Here is a 22,823-nt window from a genome sequence, read left to right as displayed (position 1 = left end):
AATTTGCTTTTTCAAAGTGGTGTTTCCATTCACCCAAATAGCTTATGTGTTGTTATACTTCTACTCAAATATTTTATATCTCAGTTTTTTAATTCTTTTATAATATATGAATTTTATATATCAATTTTGTTAAATGATTTTATGTTTTTCTACTACTGTATATAATAGGACAAGCTTTTGTAGTTTATTATTTATTCACTTATACATTAATTTACTCAATGAATACATTTGTGTTAGGCCTTGTGGAAAATACAGTAACAAATGAGACATGAATTCTGGCCTCTGACTTTAGAAGGATAAGACCTAAGACTTGTACATAATGATAACAGACGAGTAAGGAACCTGCATAATAGCTCTGGGAAGGGCAGATGCCTTCCAATGTATAGAGATGGAAATGAAAGCAGATTTTCTGGAAGAGGCAGCATTATTAATGGGTCTTAAAGACGAAGGGGACGTGGCCCAGAAGAAATGATGGATAAAGATGTTTTAGGAGGCAAGGACCCAGTAAACAAAGGAGTCAGAAAAGTGTGGGACCTGTGCAGAGCCAGAGCTTGGAGAAGAGCAGAAGCTGAGGTCTGGCAGAAAGTCTTCCCTTCCTTTTTCATTCATCCCGATTACATTTTTACTTCAGATGATTATGTTTTGAGGGACGGGGATTGATATGCAGACCGTGCTCGTAAAGATGACAGGCTGAGCAGTGTCCTTGTCCTGGGTCCTTGGTGCAGGAGAAAAATGAGGCAGGAAGAACACCGGGTGGAGATCTGCTTACTTCCACGCAGTACTTCAGATCACAAGAGAGGCAGACGAGAGAACCCACACCGACTGCAGGCAGCAGGAACAGGCTAAATACAGAAACCAGGAGGCAGGAAAGATGCCCAGTCTTTTTTGAACAGATGGGTGAACAAGAAGTGGGAAGTGAAGGAAATGGAAGGCCTCGAGGAGAAAAAGTGGGAAGGCCATGGATGTTCTGAGGAAGCTGTGGTACACACAAGGGCCAAATACTCACACATGGTGTGGATGAAAACCAAGCCAGAGCATATGGTGTTGGCAGAGGAAGACACCACCAAGGGGAAAAATACATGGAAGAAGAGCACAAAGAAGACTTAAGAGTATAAAAGTCAGTGGTACAGCCACGCTAGAGAGCAAGTGGAATATGATTGCAAGCCCTGGAACCAGCATGTACCATGTCTGTAACCCTGACCCGACAGCAAGCTCTCTGAGCCTCAGTTTCCTGTCTATAAAATAAGATAACAATAATACCTACTTCACATGATTGTCGGAGGATGTACTCTGCACAGTGCTTGGCACATGGTAAACACTCATTAATGTTCATGTTGTTGTTGTCTCTAGATTATTAATACAATTCTAGAAAGTTACTCCAAGGAACTATGGATATATGCCAAAAAATAACTCCCTGGATATTCATCACACATTCAATGGCAACATGAACACACACACACACTCCACACAAATCCTACATGTCTAATGATAGGTGACTTCTGTAATGTGTAGTACCATTCATAAACAGAATATTATGCAAAGTTTTAAAATGTTCTCCTAGAGAACATTTAACAGTAACATATTATACACTAATAGGGAAGACAAGTCACAAAGTTCTAGGTAGAGAATGACTCTGTCAGACAAACTGATGGTCGCCAGATGGGAAAGGAGTTGTGGACTGGGTGAAAAGATCGATGTGATTAAGAAGTACAAATTCCCAGTTAAAAAAATAGTCATGGGGATGTAAAATACAGCCTTGAGTTAATAATACTGTAACAACTATGCAAGGTGTCAGATGCGTACTAGGCTTATCGGGGGGATCACTTGGTAAGGTATATAAATGTCTTATCACTATGGTGTACACCTGAAACTAATATAATATTGTATGTATGTCAAATTTTTTTGAAAAAAATATTTAAGTGATTCTGTTTAGAAAAAATAAAAGATATCCACCAAAATGTTTTTGTCAGTTATTCTCTGAAGAGTAGGATTATAGGTCATTTTTCCTCCTTCTTTTTCCTTTCTTTCTTTGTGTGTGTGTGTGTGTGTGTGTGTGTGTGTGTATGTGTGTATTTTTTACAATTAAACTGGATCATATTTTTATAATAAGAAACTCAAATTATTATTCAAATAACATAATACAAAGTAAAATTTTAAAAATGTAAATGGCATTTACCAAGGAGAAAAAAGAGGTGCCAATATTTTTAAATGACCAAAGTTGATTCTAAGTTAAACTCTACAAAATATCACAGTCCAGCAATTTTCAACTGGTGTGCTGCAAAAATGTTTTAGGACATGAAATACCTGACTATTTAGTCAGGGACACTGACCTCTTTTCCCTTAGTTTGTCAAATAAAAAATAACAACAGTCAACACAACAATAGCCATGAATGAACCAGGTGGGCCAGGGATTTGCCAGGCCAGCTCCCCTCTGACCCTGCTGCCTTGCTGGCCCTTGCAGCCAGAGACTCCAAACCCCTCCCCTGCAGCAGCCCAGGAAGAGCTATAGTGCGGAGACACCAGGTGAAATACAGGGAGAAACTTATTTTTCCAAGCAAAACTTTTCTCCACAGATTTCACCTTGGCTTTTAGCATATCTCTAGGGTTGACCAATTACATATCTAGTCCACATTCACTTCATTGGTCTCCACGTGAAAGAGTTTCAGACATCTTTTTGAAGTCAAGTATTGGCAGGTTAAAATACTGACTCAGATCATGTATTTGCTGTACTTGGGATATACGGGATATGGATTATAAGTGATATTTTAAAAATAGAACATGTAAGGTTCACAAGATTAAAAGAAAGAAATTTCCTCTTTTTCGGCTGCCTCTCATAATTTTTATTGAGAAACTAAAAATGATCTTAGTTTCTTACCCCATTTTATTTTTTTGGCTCTACCTAATAAGGCAAAAATTTCCCACTGTCCGGTCATGAATATGTTTTGTTGTTTTTTGCAGAGGGTGCTAATCACAGCTTTTCTATGCCTCAGTGCTCTTAGCTATAAATAGGAGGTAATTACAGCACCTCATTGCAGACCTTGTAGAGTCTGTTGAGGACTGAAGGAGCTAATGCATGTGGCCTGCCGAGAACAGAGGGCACACATGGGAAGCTTTCTATAACTGCAGTTCCCATCAGTTATCATCACCCACTAGAACATGCTCACACTAGGCTATATTTGGAACTGGCTTATCTATAGAAAACCTCATTTCTGATTTGATATTCAATTAATCTTACATAGACTCATTCTTTTCAATTTCTAATAGGTACAGACATCACCTGGGGAACACTGTTAGGCCTGGGTGGGGCCTGAGATCTGCATTGCTAACAAGCTCCCAGGGGATGGCTGTGCAACTGGTCGATGGACCACACTTTGAATGGCAAGGACTTAGATGACCCATCTCCAGTCCTCATATTCACTTCTGAATACAGCTTTCAATCCCCTGGGAAGGTTGTGAAACCCTTGACTATTTCCTTACCCTAAGGCAGTTTTAACAGATGGCTGCATGATCACATGCTTACGTGGTAACAGTTCAAAAGACCTCTCTCAACATGGAGTAGGATGCAGGGAGGAAGGAGTGGATGCAGGCATCTAGGACAGCTTTCCAGCCTCCTTCAACCGCTTTTCCACAGAGCAGCTTCATTACTTGCTTAGAACTAATTCTTAGACTATTAGGTATTAATCTGTTCTATTATAGACACAAGCGCTTATTTTAAAGCAAAATGTAAATTAATTTTGTTGAACTATGCATGCTCTCTTCTGTAATATTGATAAACAAAGGCTTTTGTGTAAGTATCAGAGAATAAAAGATGCTTTTTGAACATGAATGCAATAAAAAGAAAATTGTAGAATATTTCCATTCATCATTTCCTGAAGATATTTTTATAATAATGAATAATATTTGTTAAATACTTTTAGCTGTTAGAAACATGCTTTTATATGCCTACTGCCATTTCAACACCATGAGCTATTTTAATCTAACTTTTCCTTTCTAGACTTCATTTACAAAAAACAATGAATAGAATAAACAGAAAAGATAAGAATGGTGCCAAAAACCCAGGATCATGTGCTACAAATTCTAAAGTAAACTGAATAAACACAATCCTGACGTAAATATAATGGAAATTAAAATAAAATCTTTGAATAGAAAACCTCACATATGTGTAACCTGAGGAAGAATAAAACCTTATTTGCATAGTTACAAACTTTATTATTTGTAAAAATCTTAAACCGCTTTTTAAAATAAATAACTATATACATATGGTATATCTTAGAAACTTTTGAGCCTTTAAAAATTCAAAAGGTATAAAAATGTTAAGCATAATTGTTCAGGCAACTGCCTGTCTTTTGAACATTTTACCTGGGAAAGAAAGTCCGTCCTAGAAGGGACTGTGTTTGGGAGGTGAATTAAATGGTGTTTGTGTGGAGAAATGTCTCATTTTTGGACCTCCGTGCTGTACTTTTATAATTAAGCAACCTGACCAATCTTTTGTAAACGAGAATAGCTCTCTCCTCCACCAGGCCAACTGGCACAGATGTAACTTTATTTAACCAGGGTTTTTCCCTCTCCACGCACATGTGATCAGACCAACTGATGTAACCAGCCAGCCAGCACCGGGGACTCCACCTGAGTTTCTCACCCTGCTGCTGGCCGGTTGAACCATCTATGTGCTTTCCCTTGCTGCTCCTGGCACCAAAAGTAGGCATGCGATGGCTGGCCCAGAGAGAAGGGCTCAGCCAAGGTTGTTTTTCTTATAACAAAGCTAACTGCCCCATGTGAAGATAAAATGTGCACCCTTGTACCACTATTCTCTGGACTACCTGACCCCCACAAAGTCCAATTAGAGATAAACAAAAACAATGGCGCCCACAGCAAATCCACGCTGAGGATCAAGCATGGTTGAGGAAATAGTTTAAGTTACAATCCGTAAAGGAAACCAAGTGCTGGAACAGTGTTGTTTAACACAAACACTATCAATTTTGAGACTTCTGGAAAGAAAAAGAAAAGGTGAGAAGGAAATATTTCTCTGAATTACCTGGTTTATTCACATGCCTATCACACTTTTGTTAATTCACTCCTTAAACTAACTGGTAGAAACCTAATTTCCTGTATGTACCAACAAGTCCTATTAGCTTTAATATGTGGTTGGTGAATGCCACTGGGGAATGAGGTGACTTTTCAGGCCCCTGAGGCCAAAATAAACCCTAAACACCTAAATCCTTGCATAGCATACAGACCCCTCAACCGCATCCATTCATTCCTACACATTTACTGAGTGCCAGGTACAACATCTGCCACGGGGGAGACTGTGATAGTGACAAGTGCCCGTAAAAGCCTTTTAACTCAATACAAGTAGTTCTCCGACAGTTAAAGCAAAGGACATACTTACAAATAACTAGGGCACCCCTCACCTCAATGCTGATGCTACTAATGTGAGGCTCTGGGATCTGAAGCTTAACCAGGGCCATAGCTGCCCAGTAAAAGTGCTTAAAGGTCCTAAAGAGTGGCTGGGAAGGCTCCATGGGTGTCAGAAAGGAATTTGGTCACAGAGACTGTGGGCGGGTGACTTCGACTATGGACACTGAGGAAAAAAACAGTACCTATTTATCTTGGGCAGTAAGTAGATAATAGTTTCACAATGTTCATCTGGATGATACTACTATTTGTTGTCTAGAGATGAATTAAGATCTCTATAAACAGTATTATCAATAATGGTACTTTGCTGGTTTCAGTCTTATGTTCTTCAATTTCATTTCACAGGTATTGTTTTTGATATTCTATGGAACATAGATCTTTGTATCATGACGAATGAATAAGAGGCACAGTTGGAATATAAAAATGCTTCAAACAAAAGACTGCCTAGAATTTTGATAGAGAACATTCTGAAGTTAAGCACTTTGGCAACAATTCTTACTGTTTATTCTAAATTGATTGGGGGCATTATTCTGCATATGAGGCCTCCCTCAATTTTTGGACTGTGTAGTAGTGGGTGTATATGTGTACGTGAGACAGGTTAGTGACATAATTTGCAAGTTATGCTTCCTTGTTAATAGGACCCGAGTAGCCCTAAAAAGACTTCAGGAAAATGTTGCAAACTTTCATGATATTGTTTATAATTTTGTCCTAACTTTGGGAGCATCTCCAAGAATAAAGGTGATGGTGATCAAAAGGTCAGTGATCGCCTGCAAGTGACCTTAGGTGACAGTCTGAAAGGTCCTTTCTGCTGCAGGGACAGGGGTGGTCAGAATGGGTTTATTTACTGAGATCAGGACATCTTTTAAGTGTCAAAGAGGCAAAATGAGAAAATCAGGAAATTTTAAAGCAGAACAATAAGAACATCAAAAGTGAGAAAACAACTGGAAAATACAACCAAGAAAGGCAGGAATCAGAGTCTAGTTGGGGTCCATGAATAAATGACAGGGGTGGGGACAAAGCAAGTGTCCCCTTTCATAAATGCTTTTCCAGTTAAAAAGTTTTTCTTTATTTTTTTTCTGTCTTGTTTTCTAATGTAGACCATTACTTTCTAGGATTTAATATAAGGCCAGTTTGTTCATGGCTGACTGCAATCATCTTGCTCTGAGTTATTGCTGTTCAAGTTTCTAGCTACTCACTGAAGTAACTTTGGGAAATGTTCTGAATGGAAATGACAAGGCTAGAGACAGAAGGTTCTAAGTTGGTAACAACCGTGAAGGAAAGGAGGGAGGGCTTTGCCATCATCTTAAATAAAAAACAGGTTAGGGAATTTGATAATATTGCCTTTCGGTGGTCCACGTATTCAAGACTCTTAAAATCCTTCAGCCCATTGTAATGTCAGGGCTGAGAAGGGTTTGGATTATTGTTCTGTCATATATTTTAAAAAGTTGCTCATGTCCACGTTTTGTTATTTTATCATCATTGCCACGAAATAGAAACATCCTGATTTCTTCTAACAGTTGCAGTTCCCTTGGGACCTTCACTAACCCAAAACATGCTTTTCATTTAATTGGGAAAAGTCACCCCCTTTGGGTGCAGGGTTTGGGGAATGGATGTTACCTCTACGCAGAGGAAAAAAATGTCCCACCTCCCAGCAAATAGAGCCCCAGACCCAGGCATGCTGCTTGGTGGACAGCAAAGGCTGGGTTTTAGCCAGCAGGGCTCTCACGAGAAGTGCACAGACCACATTACTGAATGTTCTGTAACTCTGCCCTTTGCTCCCAAGCTTCAGGTGTGAGGTCTCTGGTGCTTACCACCTACAGTATTTCCATGTGTATGAATTCCTGATACACAGGCATCTAGGAGTAGAAAACTGGGAAGGGAAATAGTAGGTTCAGGGAAAGAGAGGAAGCTCTGGTAACCCAAGCCTCTGACCAACCCTCTGGATACAGAGCTTTAGCATGAGAACAACCAAAAAGGAGTTCCTTGTCCGTAAGGTGTCAAGGCAACAGCCACCTGTGTGATAGACATCTCCCTCTTTGTTCAGTAGGCTTAGAGTTCCCATGACAGGAGCAAAGCTTTTCTTTCTCAAATTAGTACCCAGTGGATTCCTGGGAAAGTTAACAGAGGTGTTTCAAAGAATAAAGGATGAGAAGCTATGGGTCAGGAGATTTAAGAGCAGAAAGATGCTGGGTAGGAGAAAGTGGTGGTACCATTGAGGGGGGAAGAGGAGCATAACCTAACAGCCTCAGGATTTGGCCTCTGGCCTTGCCTGACCCCCATGTGCACAGGGTAGCTCAAAGCCCTCATGCCTCCCCTGCCTTGCACATGTGCACTTTGAGGCACTGTCCCCAAGGCAATGTGTCACTGCAAGACTAAATAAATGTCACATTCCAGGAAAGGTCACTGGAAGGAAGCAAACACTATCGATGGGGCATTTAATTGAGCATGAGTCAAATGTACAGGGATTTCTGTCCAGGCATTCTAAATATTTCTAATTGCTTCACTTGAGCTCTCCCAGACACCACTGTCTCTGCCTCCTGGGCAGTGTTCGGCATGGGTACAGTCTGGCACCTTTGTATTTCATGGAGATGATGGCGATGAGTGTCTCATTTGCCCCCAAAGGGCATCATGTTCACATTCCTAAAAAAGGCATTACAGTCAAGGTTCAGAATTCCATTTCCTATGGTTCTGCCTCCACAGGTTCCTCAGAATTTTGGTTGAAAATAAATTTATTGAAGTATAAAAAAGTTAAAAAGTTGGTTATAAAACCTGTTTGCAAAAGAGAAACTAAAATGTCATGTACAAATAGTCGAAAACAGCTCTCTGTGATGCTCCCTTAGACGCTCCCATTTCTTTACAATGATGTGAACTGGGGGAGGCAAACAGATGGTGACAGGAAGAAGGGACACTCCTACGAACATATGTGGTCCACCTTCCTTGCCTTGAACTGATGCCCTGGCAAAGGACAGTGAACAAGGTTCAGATAACATTGCATAACTAACTAAATATCATGTTTCAAATACCTGAGTTCAATTTAGCCTTAGATTAAAATTCCTATCATGAGACTTAAAAGAAGCTAGAAAAATTGCAGATTTCTAAATTCATTTTATATCTATTCATTTTAATAAACTGTATTAAATAGGAACAGGTATTTCAAATAGCACTGTATTTTAATGCAATCATTATTATTATTGATTAAGTAATAAGATTATAAATGTATATTTATGAATTGAAAAAATCCTATAACTAGATAAACTCTAGATGCCAGATTTCAATTCCATATAGAGGCCCATAAAGAAATCCATTATAATCAATACTTTCCACATACCATGTGTTCTTAGAAAGTATACATCACTGACTGAAGAGAAAATCTGATAACTACAAAAATTCTGGTCTACTGGGAATGCCACTTGCTCAATTTCTTTCTTCCACTTACCAATCTAAATCAAGCTGCCTAGAAATTCACGGCTAATACATCATTGGTGCAACAGAACTGGTTATTTAAAATGCAAATACCTTAGGGAATGATTAGATAAACCATTTTGACAATTAATAATTTAGGGATAATTCACCTATCAAATTGTCTAGTCACCTCTCCCTCACCACCTTTCCATACTGTCATGGGCTTCTCTAATCCTTTCATCTTACCAGAGATTGGTTGAGGAGGGGGCAAGGGATTTAATTTTGGCCAATGAGAAGGGAGGGAAAGCCTGCTGGGGAATGTCCAGATAGACATCTCTAGCAGATGTGCATGTGTGAGGAGGGTGAGAGGAGGAATAACAGGATAGATACCTGGCTCTGTGGCAACCATCTTGAGAACATGATAGGAGTGAGTTGAGGACAAAGCCAATAAACTCTTATTGAAATAATAAGCAATAAATTTCCTCATTGAGATAATAATTTTTTGTATTTGTACTAAAAATAACTTGATATAATCTCAACTATTTTACATTTGCCAGAGGATGTGAGGGAGAAGGGAACACCTGCAACAGACATTCTGACTGCCTACTTGATATCCACCACTACTCCATTCTAAGAAACTGTTGGATTATTCATAAGGGAATCAATGGCTGCATTTAATGAAAGAAGAAATATGTTTGTGGTTAAAGTCTGATTTCTCACATGGAGCTTATCTAGACCAATGCAGCCCATGGTGATTGATCTTTTGAATCCATATTATTTATTGCCCTTACTACTTATACAGCATTTAACCATAAACTACCTCTTATGTTGATGAGTTATATTTTTATTTAGTTTAATTATTACTTAACTTTTGATGTGTTTCCCCCTCCTTCAGTTTCATTGTCAGCACCCTCATTTGGACTGCTTTCTCATAGTTCTAATGCAGATACGTCTTAAATTCAATTTCTAGAACATGACCTGAAGTAGATTAGATCATGTCCAGGTTGTCAATACTTCCACAAGTAAATATGAGTCTGCATTCAAATTTGTTTTCATTCATCTGACACTTTTTGTTATCTTGTCATGATAAAGAATAGATATATGAATATTACAAAAACAAATTCTATTAGCATGACCATGGTATATATTCAACCTACCAAATGGCAATGATGAGTGCATGCAGGGGTCACCCAGACACAGGATGAGCAGCCCCAGTGGTGATCTGGACCAGCAGGTGGTTTTTACCTCACTACACATCCTGTTTTATGCAGGGATTTTCAGCTCAGACAATTTTTATTTCCTGGGGCTTAGAGAGGATTCCAATTGGATATGTTTAGATCTTTAGAGATTGGTGTGTAATTATCACAAAGCATAGCAAAATGTCTTGCAGTTCATCAGGAACATTAAAAAAATCTTTTAATTGGCTGATGTGCTTAAATATTAGAACTTATCCACACAGACAAATCAATTTGAGTTTTTCTTAATGTTCAGTATGTTCCTTTTTCTTTAATCTTAGCAAAGATATTCTTGGAAAATTATTTGGCAATAATTGTAGAACATTTAACAGTGCCAAAATAAGTAAAAAATTATTTAACAGTCAGATGAATGACCAACGAAAATAGATTTCTAGAAAACTAAGTATAAAATGTCATTTACATTATGCAAAATAAAGCATGAAAAATAAAAAGTATAAACATTTTGAATTTTGTCTGCAAGACTAAAAAAGTCAGGGCTTGATTAAAACCTGGGTTTGATGAGGGCATAAATGGGGGAGGGCCAATGGGGGGATAAGGACACATATGTAATACCTTAATCAATAAAGAAATTTAAAAAATAAAACCTGGGTTTGAATTAAGTGAGCCCAAGAGGCTTTTTTGGGAAACAAAGCAGAGGAATAATTGTCTTCAAATATCAATCCTCAAAACAATACTACTACTGATCATGAAGGTCATTTTTAAAACTTCCTACTAGTTTGCTCACATTTCAGAAAAGTATAATCATGTATTTTATAAACACATGGCACAAGATTTAACTAATTACCTTTTTAAAGACTGAGTTGTACACTCTTTTATTATAAGGCCAAATCAGGGGCATTAACAGGAATGAATGTGTACAACTTCATCTAAAGACAGCTTGTGGTTTACAGAAAAGCAATGCTGAGAGGAAATAAGTTCTAAGACTTACTATATGACCTTGTCCAGAACATGTCACACCTATACTGATTTTGGAAATCATTTCTCAATGATTGGATTAGAAACACAAGCAGATTTAGACAAACTTAGGTTGAGAAGTAGTACTAAAGTATCTTTGTTTTGATGTCTCTTTTCAACTGCTATTTCATCTTTTTATTAACTGACACCAACCATTTCTCGACCCTGGACCACTATAAAAGATCAATTTGAATCTTGAAATCTAAAAAATATATAGTTTAAGGCACTGGGTCCCAAAGAAGAGATATCTTTGCTTCAATTTGGGCCACTTGCTTGTATGAAAAACTGATAATGATGATGTTAATGAGAAACTATCTTGAACTTTTTAAGGACATGAAATACCCCTGTATCACGCTGACTGGGCTGGAAATGAAAGCAAAGTGGGCTCAGGGATGATAAATGCCCAGTCATAGACTCTGATGCCACTGGGACCATCACGGGTCGGTCTGTGGTTCCCATCAGAGAATGATTCCCAATTATGTGCACTGTTATGCTGTGATAACCAACTCTCACCTTAAATTAATAGAGGTTCATTTATCACTCATACTCCATGTCTATCATGGTTGGCAGATGGGTTCTGCTCATTGTGCCAAGAAGGGAAGACAGAGCTGGGAGGATCCTGTAGTGACAATACATACATATCACTTCCACTCAACTCACTGAGCAGAACCAGTCACATGACTCTGACAGACTATAGGAGACATGGAGGTATAATGCTATCAAGAGCCTAGAATGGGGGAAAACTGAAATTATTTGGCAAAGGGCACTGACTACAATACATTATTTCATAAAATAATAAGCTAACCATTACTTGGACAACCATGAACTTTCTCTTGAAAATTTCTGCCTACATACTTCCTACAAGTCAGGAAATATATTAAATTTTGGATAGTAATTTGACATTCTGTTTCTTGGTTCACAGCAGGTCTACATGGAGGATTAGATTTACTCTATTTCTATTTTTGCTCTACTTCTCAGTTTTAAGTCACTGCATCACCATAAAGAAAAGTAATTAATTGGTGTTGTAGACTAATCCATATGCCACCAAAATATGATGATGCAAATGACACATCTCTCCATATGCTTTTCTCATTTGTTATTCCTTACTCCGATTCTTCATAGATATGTTGTTGTTTTTCTGTACAGACATCTCCTCTTCTAATTTATTATGTCAATATATTCTATTTTTGTTGTAACTTGAAGTTATTATTTTTAATCTAAGTTATATATGTAACACTGTGAAGAGTCAAATGGTTCTACAAGGCTTGTTATGAAAAACAGTTCACACAGCCCCACCCTCCACTTCCTGTTCTCCAGAAGTTACCACTTTTCATTCTTTTACCCACTTTTTTTCATCTCTATACTTGCTACTTCTTGATTTTTCTATAGCAACGATTTTTAATGGCTTGCTGCAAGAATTTTGAAAACATGCAATACCTGACCTTTTCCCCCTTAGACCCGTGGTCGGCAAACTGCGGCTCGCGAGCCACATGCAGCTCTTTGGCCCCTTGACTGTGGCTCTTCCATAAAATACCATGTGTAGGCGCACACATACAGTGCGATTAAAACTTCGTGGCCCATGCACAGAAGTTGGTATTTTGTGGAAGAGCCAGTATTTTGTGGAAGAGCCACACTCAAGAGGCCAAAGAGCCGCATGTGGCTCGCGAGTGACGGTTTGCCGAGCTGCAGTTTGCCGACCACTGCCTTAGACTGTCAAATAAAAAAAGTGACAATCAACACAACAAGAGCCATCCAGTGTAAATACCCTATCTTGAATCATAAATATATAGGTCATATACAGAGATGCATCTTATTAGATAAGAAAGTTGCATAATAAGGTTGTGTCTGATCGGTTAATTCTTGGCACCAGAAATCCTTATGTACAAATATAGGCACCTGGTTTTTTAAAAAGTCACTTTGGAGCAAAAAGCGTAGGTAATTACTATTATTGATCTTTTTTTGGTAAATCAAAAAACAATTACACCTTTTTTTGGTGTGAGATTGGCAAAAAATATATTTTTGGGTGTGCCACAGAATTTTAGTAATTAGTTTATGTGTGTGACAAGATGAAAACGGTTGAAATCACTGTTCTAGAATATTATACACTACTTTTCCACGATGGAGGATGAGGATTTAGCTCTAATGACCACTACCACCTGCCCCCTCCCCTCTGCATTCAAACAAACAGTTCCCACACCCCATCTTCTCAAATGAATTTCACCATGGTTTTGATTAGATTAATAGTCAACAGGCTTACATTATAATGTCTATGTACATTATAGTCGTAGCTCACTTAAAAGGTTTCTCATAACCTTTATTTCTTTTCCTGTAGCTACTTTGTTTTTCTTTGGGGTTACCAATTGTTCTATGGTTTACTGGCTTGTTTTTTTTCTAAAGTTATCACTAATTTAAACCCAATCTCACCTCTAGTTGTATAAATTACTCAATTTGTTCAAATATATTCGTTATTCTTACAATTTCATTGTTTTGGAGAAAACTTTCTGGAACCTTCTAACTTGCTGCAATGTGGGTTGGCTGCTGCTCACTGGACCTGCTAAGTAGCTGTGTTGTACATAAGTTTTGGGATCTCCCTGCATCATCATTCTGGGGAATATTGTTGTCTTGCTCTGAATAATCTATTTCCTTGTTCTCAGGTATTCCTCATCCTCAGGGTACATCCTCATTTTTGTAGAGCATGTCCTCCAGTGGAGTCTGAAGTGCATGGGAATAAATTTTTTGAATCTTGAATGTCTGAAAGTGGCTTTATCCTACCTTCACATTTAATTAGTTTGGCTCAGTATAGAAACTCGGTTGAAAGTAATGAAGGCATTCCTCCATTGTCTTGTTTCTGTGTTGCTAAGATAAGTTTGTAGCTATGATAATTCTTGATCCTTTGTTGGAAATCTTTCTTTTAACCCAATTCTTCAAGTTTGTAGGATATCTCTTTGTTCCCAGAGTTGTGAACCTTTTCAGTGATGTATTAGTGTGTGAGTTTCTATTTACTTGTGTGGGACATTCCATGGACCTTCACAATCTGAAAACTCAGGTCTTTCTTTTTTTTTTTTTTTTAAATATACTTTTATTGATTTTTTACAGAGAGTAAGGAGAGGGATAGAGAGTTAGAAACATCAATGAGAGAGAAACATCGATCAGCTGCCTCCTGCACACTCCCCACTGGGTATGTGCCTGCAAGCAAGGCACATGCCCTTGACCAGAATCGAACCTGGGTCCCTTCAGTCCGCAGGCCGACGCTCTATCCACTGAGCCAAACAGGCCAGGGCACAGGTCTTTCTTTCACTAGGGGAAAACTTTATTGAATTGTATTTTTGACTATTTCTTTCATTTTGTCTGTTCTCTCTGTCTGGAACTTGTGTTTTTTAGAGTTTGAACCTCTGGGGTTGGTTCTCTAATTTTCTTATATTTTTCTTTCTGACCTCCCATTTCTGCCCGTATTCTATTTTCTTGAGAAATTTCCTCAATTTTATCTTCCAACTCTTCTATTGAGTTTTACATTGTTGATATTGTAGATTCTAATAGTGATGGTTTTCTGAATATTTTTTGAGGCATTCTACTCCTACATAGACTTGCTTCCTCCCAGTTGCTTTTTTTCTTTAATAGCATTTTATTATTTTGATGTCAAAATCATTTTTACCTAAAGAGCCACTCAGAAAATGAACTTCAAAAAAATGATATTTAAAAGTGCTAATATCATTATTTTGCTATTTTCTAACCACAGGTAAATAACATACCCAGAGTTCAACTTGAGTTATTTTTGCTTAATTACTGTGTACCAGGTACTCACATGAAAACATCAGGACATACATACAAATGATACTTTTTTTTTTTTTGTCTGTCTTTCATTCTCAGATGCTCTCCTCAAGTACCTGGTGATCCTTGACTGTGCTGCTCATATAAAACAGTGTAAACTAAAAGTCAAGAGCAAGGACTGTTTGGATGGGACTGTGATGGGTAGGTTCACTGTAAGTAAGCTGGCTATTTCCCTGAGGTCAGAAAGTCTGCATGTTTTTTCATTTGTGACTTCTGCTTAGAGAAAACTCTTCCTGCCTGGAGTGATATACATACTGGAATTTAGGGGAGCAAGTGGGGTGAGGCCAAATTCTGAAGCTAAATATATTCATCACTAGAGGCCCGATGCATGAAATTCGTGCAAGAGTAGGCCTTCCTTCCCACGGCTGCTGGCATCAGCTTCCCTCTGGCACCCAGGACCCAGGCTTCCCTGCAGCCCCAGCTTTATCTGGAAGGTCGTCCAGTCTAATTGGCATGTTATGCTTTTATTATTATAGATTCCTTTTCCAGTAGGGTAGTGCTGTACTTGAACATGCCTGATCTCACTCAGTCCAGAGAATTAAATTTCTAGTCTTCTGCCAGCATGGGGAAGGGAATCCAATTGCTTTCTGAAGAGAGAGACCTCTGACCGATTCTCATGTCTACAGTTCCACCTTTACCCCATTTCCAGTTCCCAAGCTTCCAGAAGATTAAATCTAAATCACACTGCTTCTTGGTTTTTACCTACTGCTGACTTGGTGTTCAGCTTTCTTAGGTGGCTAAGTTAGTTAGCACTTAACATCTGCTTTCCAAGGAACAAAAAATGTTGTTGTTGTCTTTTCTCCTGGTTTCTTATTCCTTGAGGGTTTATTTGTAACTATTCTAACTGTCCCTGGAGTGGAATCTAAGAGGGAGCAGAGCTAACTGCCTGCGCTAAAGCTGCCATCTCTAAATGAAGGTTCCATTCTGCTCTTTCCACAAATTAAAGAATCACAGTTCCTACGCACGGAAAGAGACCCCAAGAGAGTGTGTAGTGAGCCCTTCCCTTCAGAGAGCACTGCATGTTGTTTAATTCGCAGATGAGAGGGTTGAAGCACCATAAAGCTATCTTGCCCAAGATCATGCACAGTCATACAGACAGATACCACATCATCATCTATTCTGTGTACTGTAAATAATTATACCTCAGAAGTTTTACTTTTTTTTTTCTAATTTAGGACTATTTCAGCAACAGCTACTAGTAGATTCTTTTCTGTAATACCTTAAATTTGCATCCTCTTCCAGTCGGCAGATGAATTCTTCATAGTAGAATATTCTGTTAAACGAGCTATAAAATGTGGCTAAATGTTTTATTTCTTGTGATTTGGCTTAACATTTTCAGATACATCCAGGTTATGTGTTTTTTAAGTAGTTGATATGCTTTAGACATGTTCTTTTGAGTAATGTATACAAAGGCTCTTAGAGAGCAACTATCAATGGAACGCAATTGAAATGTAATCTGTATAACTTTTAAAAACAAGTGGTAAAATAATTTTGAATTTTCAGGAAATGCTTGAAACTGAAAAAACAAACAACAAAACAGCTTGGTTTGTTTTGGTATTATTTGGTATAATGCTATTTGCTACATTTTAGAAGAAGAAAAAAACCACACAGGCTTTGACAAAAAGTCATTTTGCAGGGGAAAAAGGACCTGAGACTTGGGATTTAACTTACTGTGAATTGATGCTACCTTCCTCCCTGCTCCAGTGTAATAAAAACAAACCATAGCCTTAAAGTATTTCTTAAAATTTTAACAAAGTTGTTTTTGACAAATAATTCATTTTAATTTGTAAAAATTTTAAGAGCATTAAAAGAAGCTTTAACAAATGCATCCCTCTAGACGGAAATGAAGGATAAAAAGAAAACCATTGCTAAATACTTACAGACTCTTTTCTGCCCATCGTTTTGCTGTGTGAGCGGGAACGGGAGATGTTGCTGAAGAAGGAATCCTTTTTAGTAGCAGACAAAGGTGGGGAGCCAGTGAATTCTCTTCCTCCAGGCAAACTCTCAATGCTTGGAGATGAACTGATGTTTTTAGAACTTTGTCCTGTAAGAAACATAAAGTGGCAATAATGAAACACCACTCTTTCACTAGGTGACTAAACTTACTGCTTTTAATCAATGACCCATTGTGACACTTCTTTGTTTACACTGTCAACACAATGATACTGTGGAGCATTAAAGGGCATGCATTTTTATGTACCAGATTAGCTGTCAATGTTTTAAAACAATGAAGTATGCTATAGTTTTCTACATGTAATTTATATTACAACAGTCCAAGTGTTGCACACATATAAAAAATCAAAAATCCAGTTTTTAGAAATCACAGATTTAAAAACTGGACCCTCAGTAATGGAATCATCCTTATTAATAGACACTGGAAACTATTATACTGTACATTATATTATTAATATAAAAAATTTGAAATCCTTCAGTTTTCAAAAGGGTCTCTTCCCTTTTCATTAATTGCAGAACAGATGTATTGGCTACCCCGGCCTATGGTAGAAACATCTAGAAATGGGGACAAAGTGCTAGCTCACATAACCTCTATCTTAATAGAGGTTAGCTCCCACAGACAGAGTTCAACCTGCAATGGATGATATTGTTGCTGACCCTGGAAGGGCAGTAACCCTGAGGTTAGGAGAGGAGAGGGGGGGAACAGGTCCCAGCACCTAGGACAGCGGTTCTCAACCTGTGGGTCGTGACCCCTTTGAGGGTCGAACTACCCTTTCACAGGGGTCGCCTAAGACCATCTGCATATCAGATATTTACATTACGATTCATAACAGTAGCAACGTTACAATTATGAAGTAGCAATAATTTTATGGTTGGGTCACAACATGAGGAACTGTATTTAAAGGGCCAGAAGGTTGAGAACCACTGACCTAGGAGATCTCGAGGGCATAGGGTCCTAGAATGTCAGAGTTAAAAAAGACCTCTGGGCCCTAGCTGGTTTGGTTCAGTGGATAGAGCACCAGCCTGTGGACCAAAGGGTCCTGGGTTCGATTCCAGTCAAGGGCACATACACCTTGGTTGCAGGCTCCTCCCGGGTCTGGGCACTGGTCAGGGCTCATGCTGGAGGCAACCAATCGATGTGTTTCTCTCACATTAATGTTTCTCTCTGTCTTTCCCTCTCTCTTCCACTCTCCCTAAAAATCAATGGAAAAATATCCTCGGGTGAGGATTAACAATAACAAAAAATAATAATAAAAATAAAAAAACAAACCTCCAGAACCATCTATTAATTTATTTTTTTCTTTTTAAAATTATATCATTAATAAGTAAATATAGTCTCACTGTAAATAGATTAAATGTGAAAACTGCCTTTATAAAAAAACATCAGCTTTACTGAGATATAATTCATATACCATAAAATTCACCCTTTTGAAATGTATAATTCAGTGGTTCGATGAAGTCCCATTTACCTATTTTTTCTTTAGTTGCTTGTGCTGTTGGTATCATGTCTAAGAAGCCACTGCCTAATCTAAGGTCACAAAGATTTACTCCTATGCTTTCTTTTAAGAGTGTTATAGTTTTAGTTCTTGTATTTAAGGCTATTGTCCATTTTGAGTGACTTTTTGTATGTAGCATAAGGAAGTAGTTCAACTTTATCCTTTTACATGTGGATATCCAGTTTTCCCAATACTATTTGTAGAAAAGATATTCTTTCCACATTGAATGGTCTTGGCACCCTTGTTTAAAATTAATTTACTGTAAATTTACAGGTTTATTTCTATGCTCTCAACTCTATTCAATTTACACACAGTTATCTTTACGTCCTTGTCATTAGCATTTGATTACTGTAGCTATAGTAAGCTTTGAAATCAGAGTAGGAGTTCTCCTTCAACATTGCTTTGGATATTAGAGGTGGGTTGCATTTCCACTTGAGTTTTAAGATTAGTTTGTTAATTTCTCCCAAAATGATACCTGAGATTCTGATAGGGATTGTTATGAATAGGTAGATCAATTTGGGTAGTATTGCCATCTTAACAATATAAGATATAAGCAAAATACATTTATACTGTCTTTTATATTTACCTAGTTATTTTTATCATTACTCTTTTTCTTTGTATAGATTTAAGTTAACTTCTAGTGTCCTTTCATTTCAGCCTGAATGACTCCCTTTACTGTGTCTTGTAGGACAGATTTGCTAGCAATTAATTGTTTTTATCTGTGACTGCCTTAATTTTCCTTCCTTTCTGAAGGATAGTTTTACAATTCTGCATTAGCCTTCATTCCTGCTGATGCAGAGCCTCTGGTTCATCCAGAGCTGAGAGACTGAGCCATTCTCAATTCTTTCCTGCCTGTGTGTGGCCTTCTAGAATACCAGGAATATATTGGAGATTTTCAAAGACCCTGATAGGTCTTTGATTTTTCCTTCTAAGTTTTTTTGCTAGCCTCTGATTTCCCCGTTAAGTTTTTGGTTAGCATCTTGTTTGCTCTACTTCTGCCTTGGGCAGCTGTGATGTTAAGCCATTTCCACTGATGATTTCTGATAGATGCCCTATGGACAGGGTTTCTCCCTTAGTGAGTTCTGAATAAGGTCAAATAAAGACAAGCCCTATGAATGAGGCCTTTCCGGAAGTTGCTGGACAAGTCAAATAGCTACCATTTACTGGGGATGGGACTTTTAGGGTACTCCAAGTCCATTCTTTCTCCTCCAGTGGTTGCAAGGCTGATGGTTATCAAAGACTATGGCAGACATGGGGAGGGGTGGGCAGGAATAAGGCAAGTGGAAAAGCTACAAAGCATGCTGTTCTTACTGAGATCCAGCCCTTTTTTCTTGAATAGATGCTTTTCAAATTATTACAATTCTTTGATTAATTTCCAGAGTTCAGATAAAGCTTTGACATTTCTGATCTTGTTGCTGTTATGGAGCAACATTTTCAGAGGTCCTGTCATTCCAAAAACACTTCCTTCTCTGACTTGCTTTTTGGACTGAACTTAGTCTTTGAAATTTGTGTTCCTCTTATATACAAATCTGCCTTACTCTTTTTAATGGCCATGAAGAAGAAAAAATTGTAGCTTTCCTAAATAGACATTTAAGATTTTTCTTTTTGCCTGTACAAACTAAATGACAAAACTCGAAAGAGATATGTTTTTAGGTACAAACTGTTGTCTATTTCTATTAGGTAAAGTTACATAAATGGGACTGCTATGTCTAATTGTATGTGCATTTTAAATTTACATTAATAATTCCAAATTGATTTCTCCTAGGATTTTAACCTACATATATATGTATATTTATACACATGTGTAAATGTAACATGATATATATTTATTCATCTAATTTTTAAAAAAATATATATTTTATTGATTTTTTTTTATAGAGAGGAAGGGAGAGGGATAGAGAGTTAGAAACATCGATGAGAGAGAAACATCGATCAGCTGCCTCCTGCACACCCCCCACTGGGGATGTGCCCACAACCAAGGTACATGCCCTTGACCAGAATCGAACCTGGGACCCTTCAGTCCACAGGCTGACACTCTATCCACTGAGCCAAACCAGTTAGGGCTATTCATCTAATTTTTTATTTGATTAATCGATGGAAGCAGAATTTCATTATGTTAGTTTGAAGTTTCCTGATAACTAGTGAGGCTGAATATCTTTCAACTTATTCATACCAGTCATCTGAAGGTCCTGTGTGAATCATCTCTGCTCATTTTATTTTAAAAAGCTGATTTAGGGGAGTTCCTCCTAAATTCTGGAACTCAGCCATTTGTATATAAGTGTGTGTCTATATTTTCCTCTATGGTTTTTGTTTTTATGGTCCTGCTTAGGAAGGCATTTCTTACTCCAAGATGATGTAGTGGGAAAAAATTTAAGTATTTATTATAAACCTAGGTTTTTCTTTTTCCCTTTATAAATATTTTCTCATCGCTCCTTGGAACTCTACTCGTTAAGTAGCTTTTATTGCCTTGGGGTGGTGGAAGATATAGCTAAAACAAAAGGAATGTTTGCTTAGCTCTGAGTTCCAAATTGCTTTTAAAAGTCCATAGGAAAAAAGATAAATCTAAGAAGCCAAAGCATTTTGATTTGCAAGAACATGGCTTTTTCACAAAATAAAATGAAAAAATGTTTAGCTTTTTCTAAAATTATACAACTGAATTTATCTGTCCCTTCAAAATTTGAATCATCTAGTGATAAAATTATCTGGTGCTGGTGACATTTTAATGGCATCACAATGATGGCTTTTTGGATTTTTTTCTAAGTTCATTCCACTATTAAGGTTTTCTACTTCTGCTTGGGTCAATTTTGATCTTTCATATCTTCCCCCTAAAAACCATATATGAGGCAGGCAGAATAATCCCTAGACCAAGCATGTCAAACTCATGGCTGGTAGGCCACATGGCTCGTTTACATGTGGCCCGCTGGCTGCGAGTTTGACATGGTTGGCCTAGACCCTTAATCGGCAGAGCTTGTGAGTATGCTACCCTATATGGCAAAAGGACTCTGCCAAAAAAAATAGTGTGTTAAGGTTAAGAACCTTGAGATTGGAAGAACACCCCAGGTTATTATGGTGGGCCAATGTAAGCACAGAGGTCCTTCAAGTGGAACAGAGATGTGACTAAAGATCATAAAGGAGATGGTTGAACATGAGAGGGACTGGCTTTGCTGGCTGTGAGGACAGAGAAAGGAGCCAGGGGTCAATATGGCATCCTCTAGAAGAGGAGAATGGCAGCCAGCTGACAGCCAGCTAAGAAATGGGGACATTGGTTCTATAGTCTCAAAGAACTGAATTCTGTTAACAGTGCAAATGATTCTCTCCTAGAACATCCTGACATGTTGGTTTCAGCTTGGTGAGATCTGTGCTAGACTTCTGACGCACAGAATCCTATATAATAAAAGGGCAATATGCAAATTGACCCTAACAGCAGAACGACTAGGAATGACTGGTCACGATGACACACACTGACCACCAGGGGGCAGATGCTCAATGCAGGAGCTGCCCCTGGTGGTCAGTGCGCTCCCCCACAGGGGGAGCTCTGCTCAGCCACAAGCCAGGCTGACAGCTGCCAGCACAGCGGTGGTGGCGGGAGCCTCTCCCACCTCCTCAGCAGCGCTAAGGATGTCCGACTGCAGCTTAGGCCTGCTCCCTGCTGGCAAGTGGACATCCCCCGAGGGCTCCCAGGCTGCCAGAGGGATGTCTGACTGCCAGCTTAGGCCCGATACCCTGGGGAGCGGGCCTAAGCCAGCAGGTGGACATCCCCCGAGGGGTCCCAGACTGTGAGAGGGCACAGGCCGGACTGAGGGAACCCCCCGAGTGCACAAATTTTTGTGCACCGGGCCTCTAGTTGTTGAATAAATGAGAAATTCTCCTTTGATTATTATTATACTCTATGTATGATCTCTAGACTCTTAATATTTGGCATTATTGTTCAAATTCTGAGTTAATCTAAAATGCCAGGTAGAATCACTTATATTTGCTCATATTCCTGGGGAAAAAATTTTGTGTACTATTGCAACATTTTTCCATATCTTCCAAAATGAATTAATAGTTGTGAGCAGGCCCTAGCTGGTTTGGCTCAATGGACAGAGTGGTGGCCCGTGGACTGAAGGGTCCGGGTTCGATTCCGGTCAAGGGCACATGCCTGGGTTGCAGGCTCAATCCCCAGTAGTGGGTGTTCAGGAGGCAGCTGATTGATGAATCTCTCTCATCATTGATGCTTCTATCTCTCTCTCCTTCTCCCTTCCTCTCTGAAATCAATAAAAAATATAAAAAAATAGTTGTGAGCAGTTACATATATCAAATCTTATAAAATCTTAGTTGCCTTGAATACTTCTGAAATGAGATAGGAAGTACCTATTATATCTATCTGATATTTATAATATATAAATAAAGTTCTATAAAACTTGGGAAAATTTTTCATTTAAAAGGATTTATAACATTATCAAAGAAGAACATCTTAAGAAGCTATCCCAGTTTTTATAAAGCAACTGTTTCATGATGAAATGATAAGACCAGGAAT

At 38.3% G+C, this 22,823-nt stretch overlaps 1 protein-coding gene across 1 annotated transcript in view; it reads right to left on the bottom strand.

Moving 5' to 3' along the window:
- The window catches only part of TBC1D5 (TBC1 domain family member 5), a 421,112-nt gene that overhangs the window by 23,849 nt on the left and 374,440 nt on the right, over positions 1–22,823 (bottom strand). Inside the window, exon 20 of the mRNA XM_070433344.1 lies at positions 16,736–16,899. Within this exon, the coding sequence (XP_070289445.1) occupies positions 16,736–16,899 (164 nt within the window). The remainder of the gene's footprint in view (positions 1–16,735; positions 16,900–22,823) is intronic.

This window comes from Myotis yumanensis, unplaced genomic scaffold (assembly GCF_028538775.1).
Source record: "Myotis yumanensis isolate MYYU_CA2020_CCGP unplaced genomic scaffold, mMyoYum1.0.hap1 SCAF_14, whole genome shotgun sequence".
NCBI classification, from domain to species: domain Eukaryota; kingdom Metazoa; phylum Chordata; class Mammalia; order Chiroptera; family Vespertilionidae; genus Myotis; species Myotis yumanensis.
The sequence above is the reverse complement of the archived record's forward strand: the minus strand, read 5'-3'. Positions and strand labels throughout refer to the sequence as shown.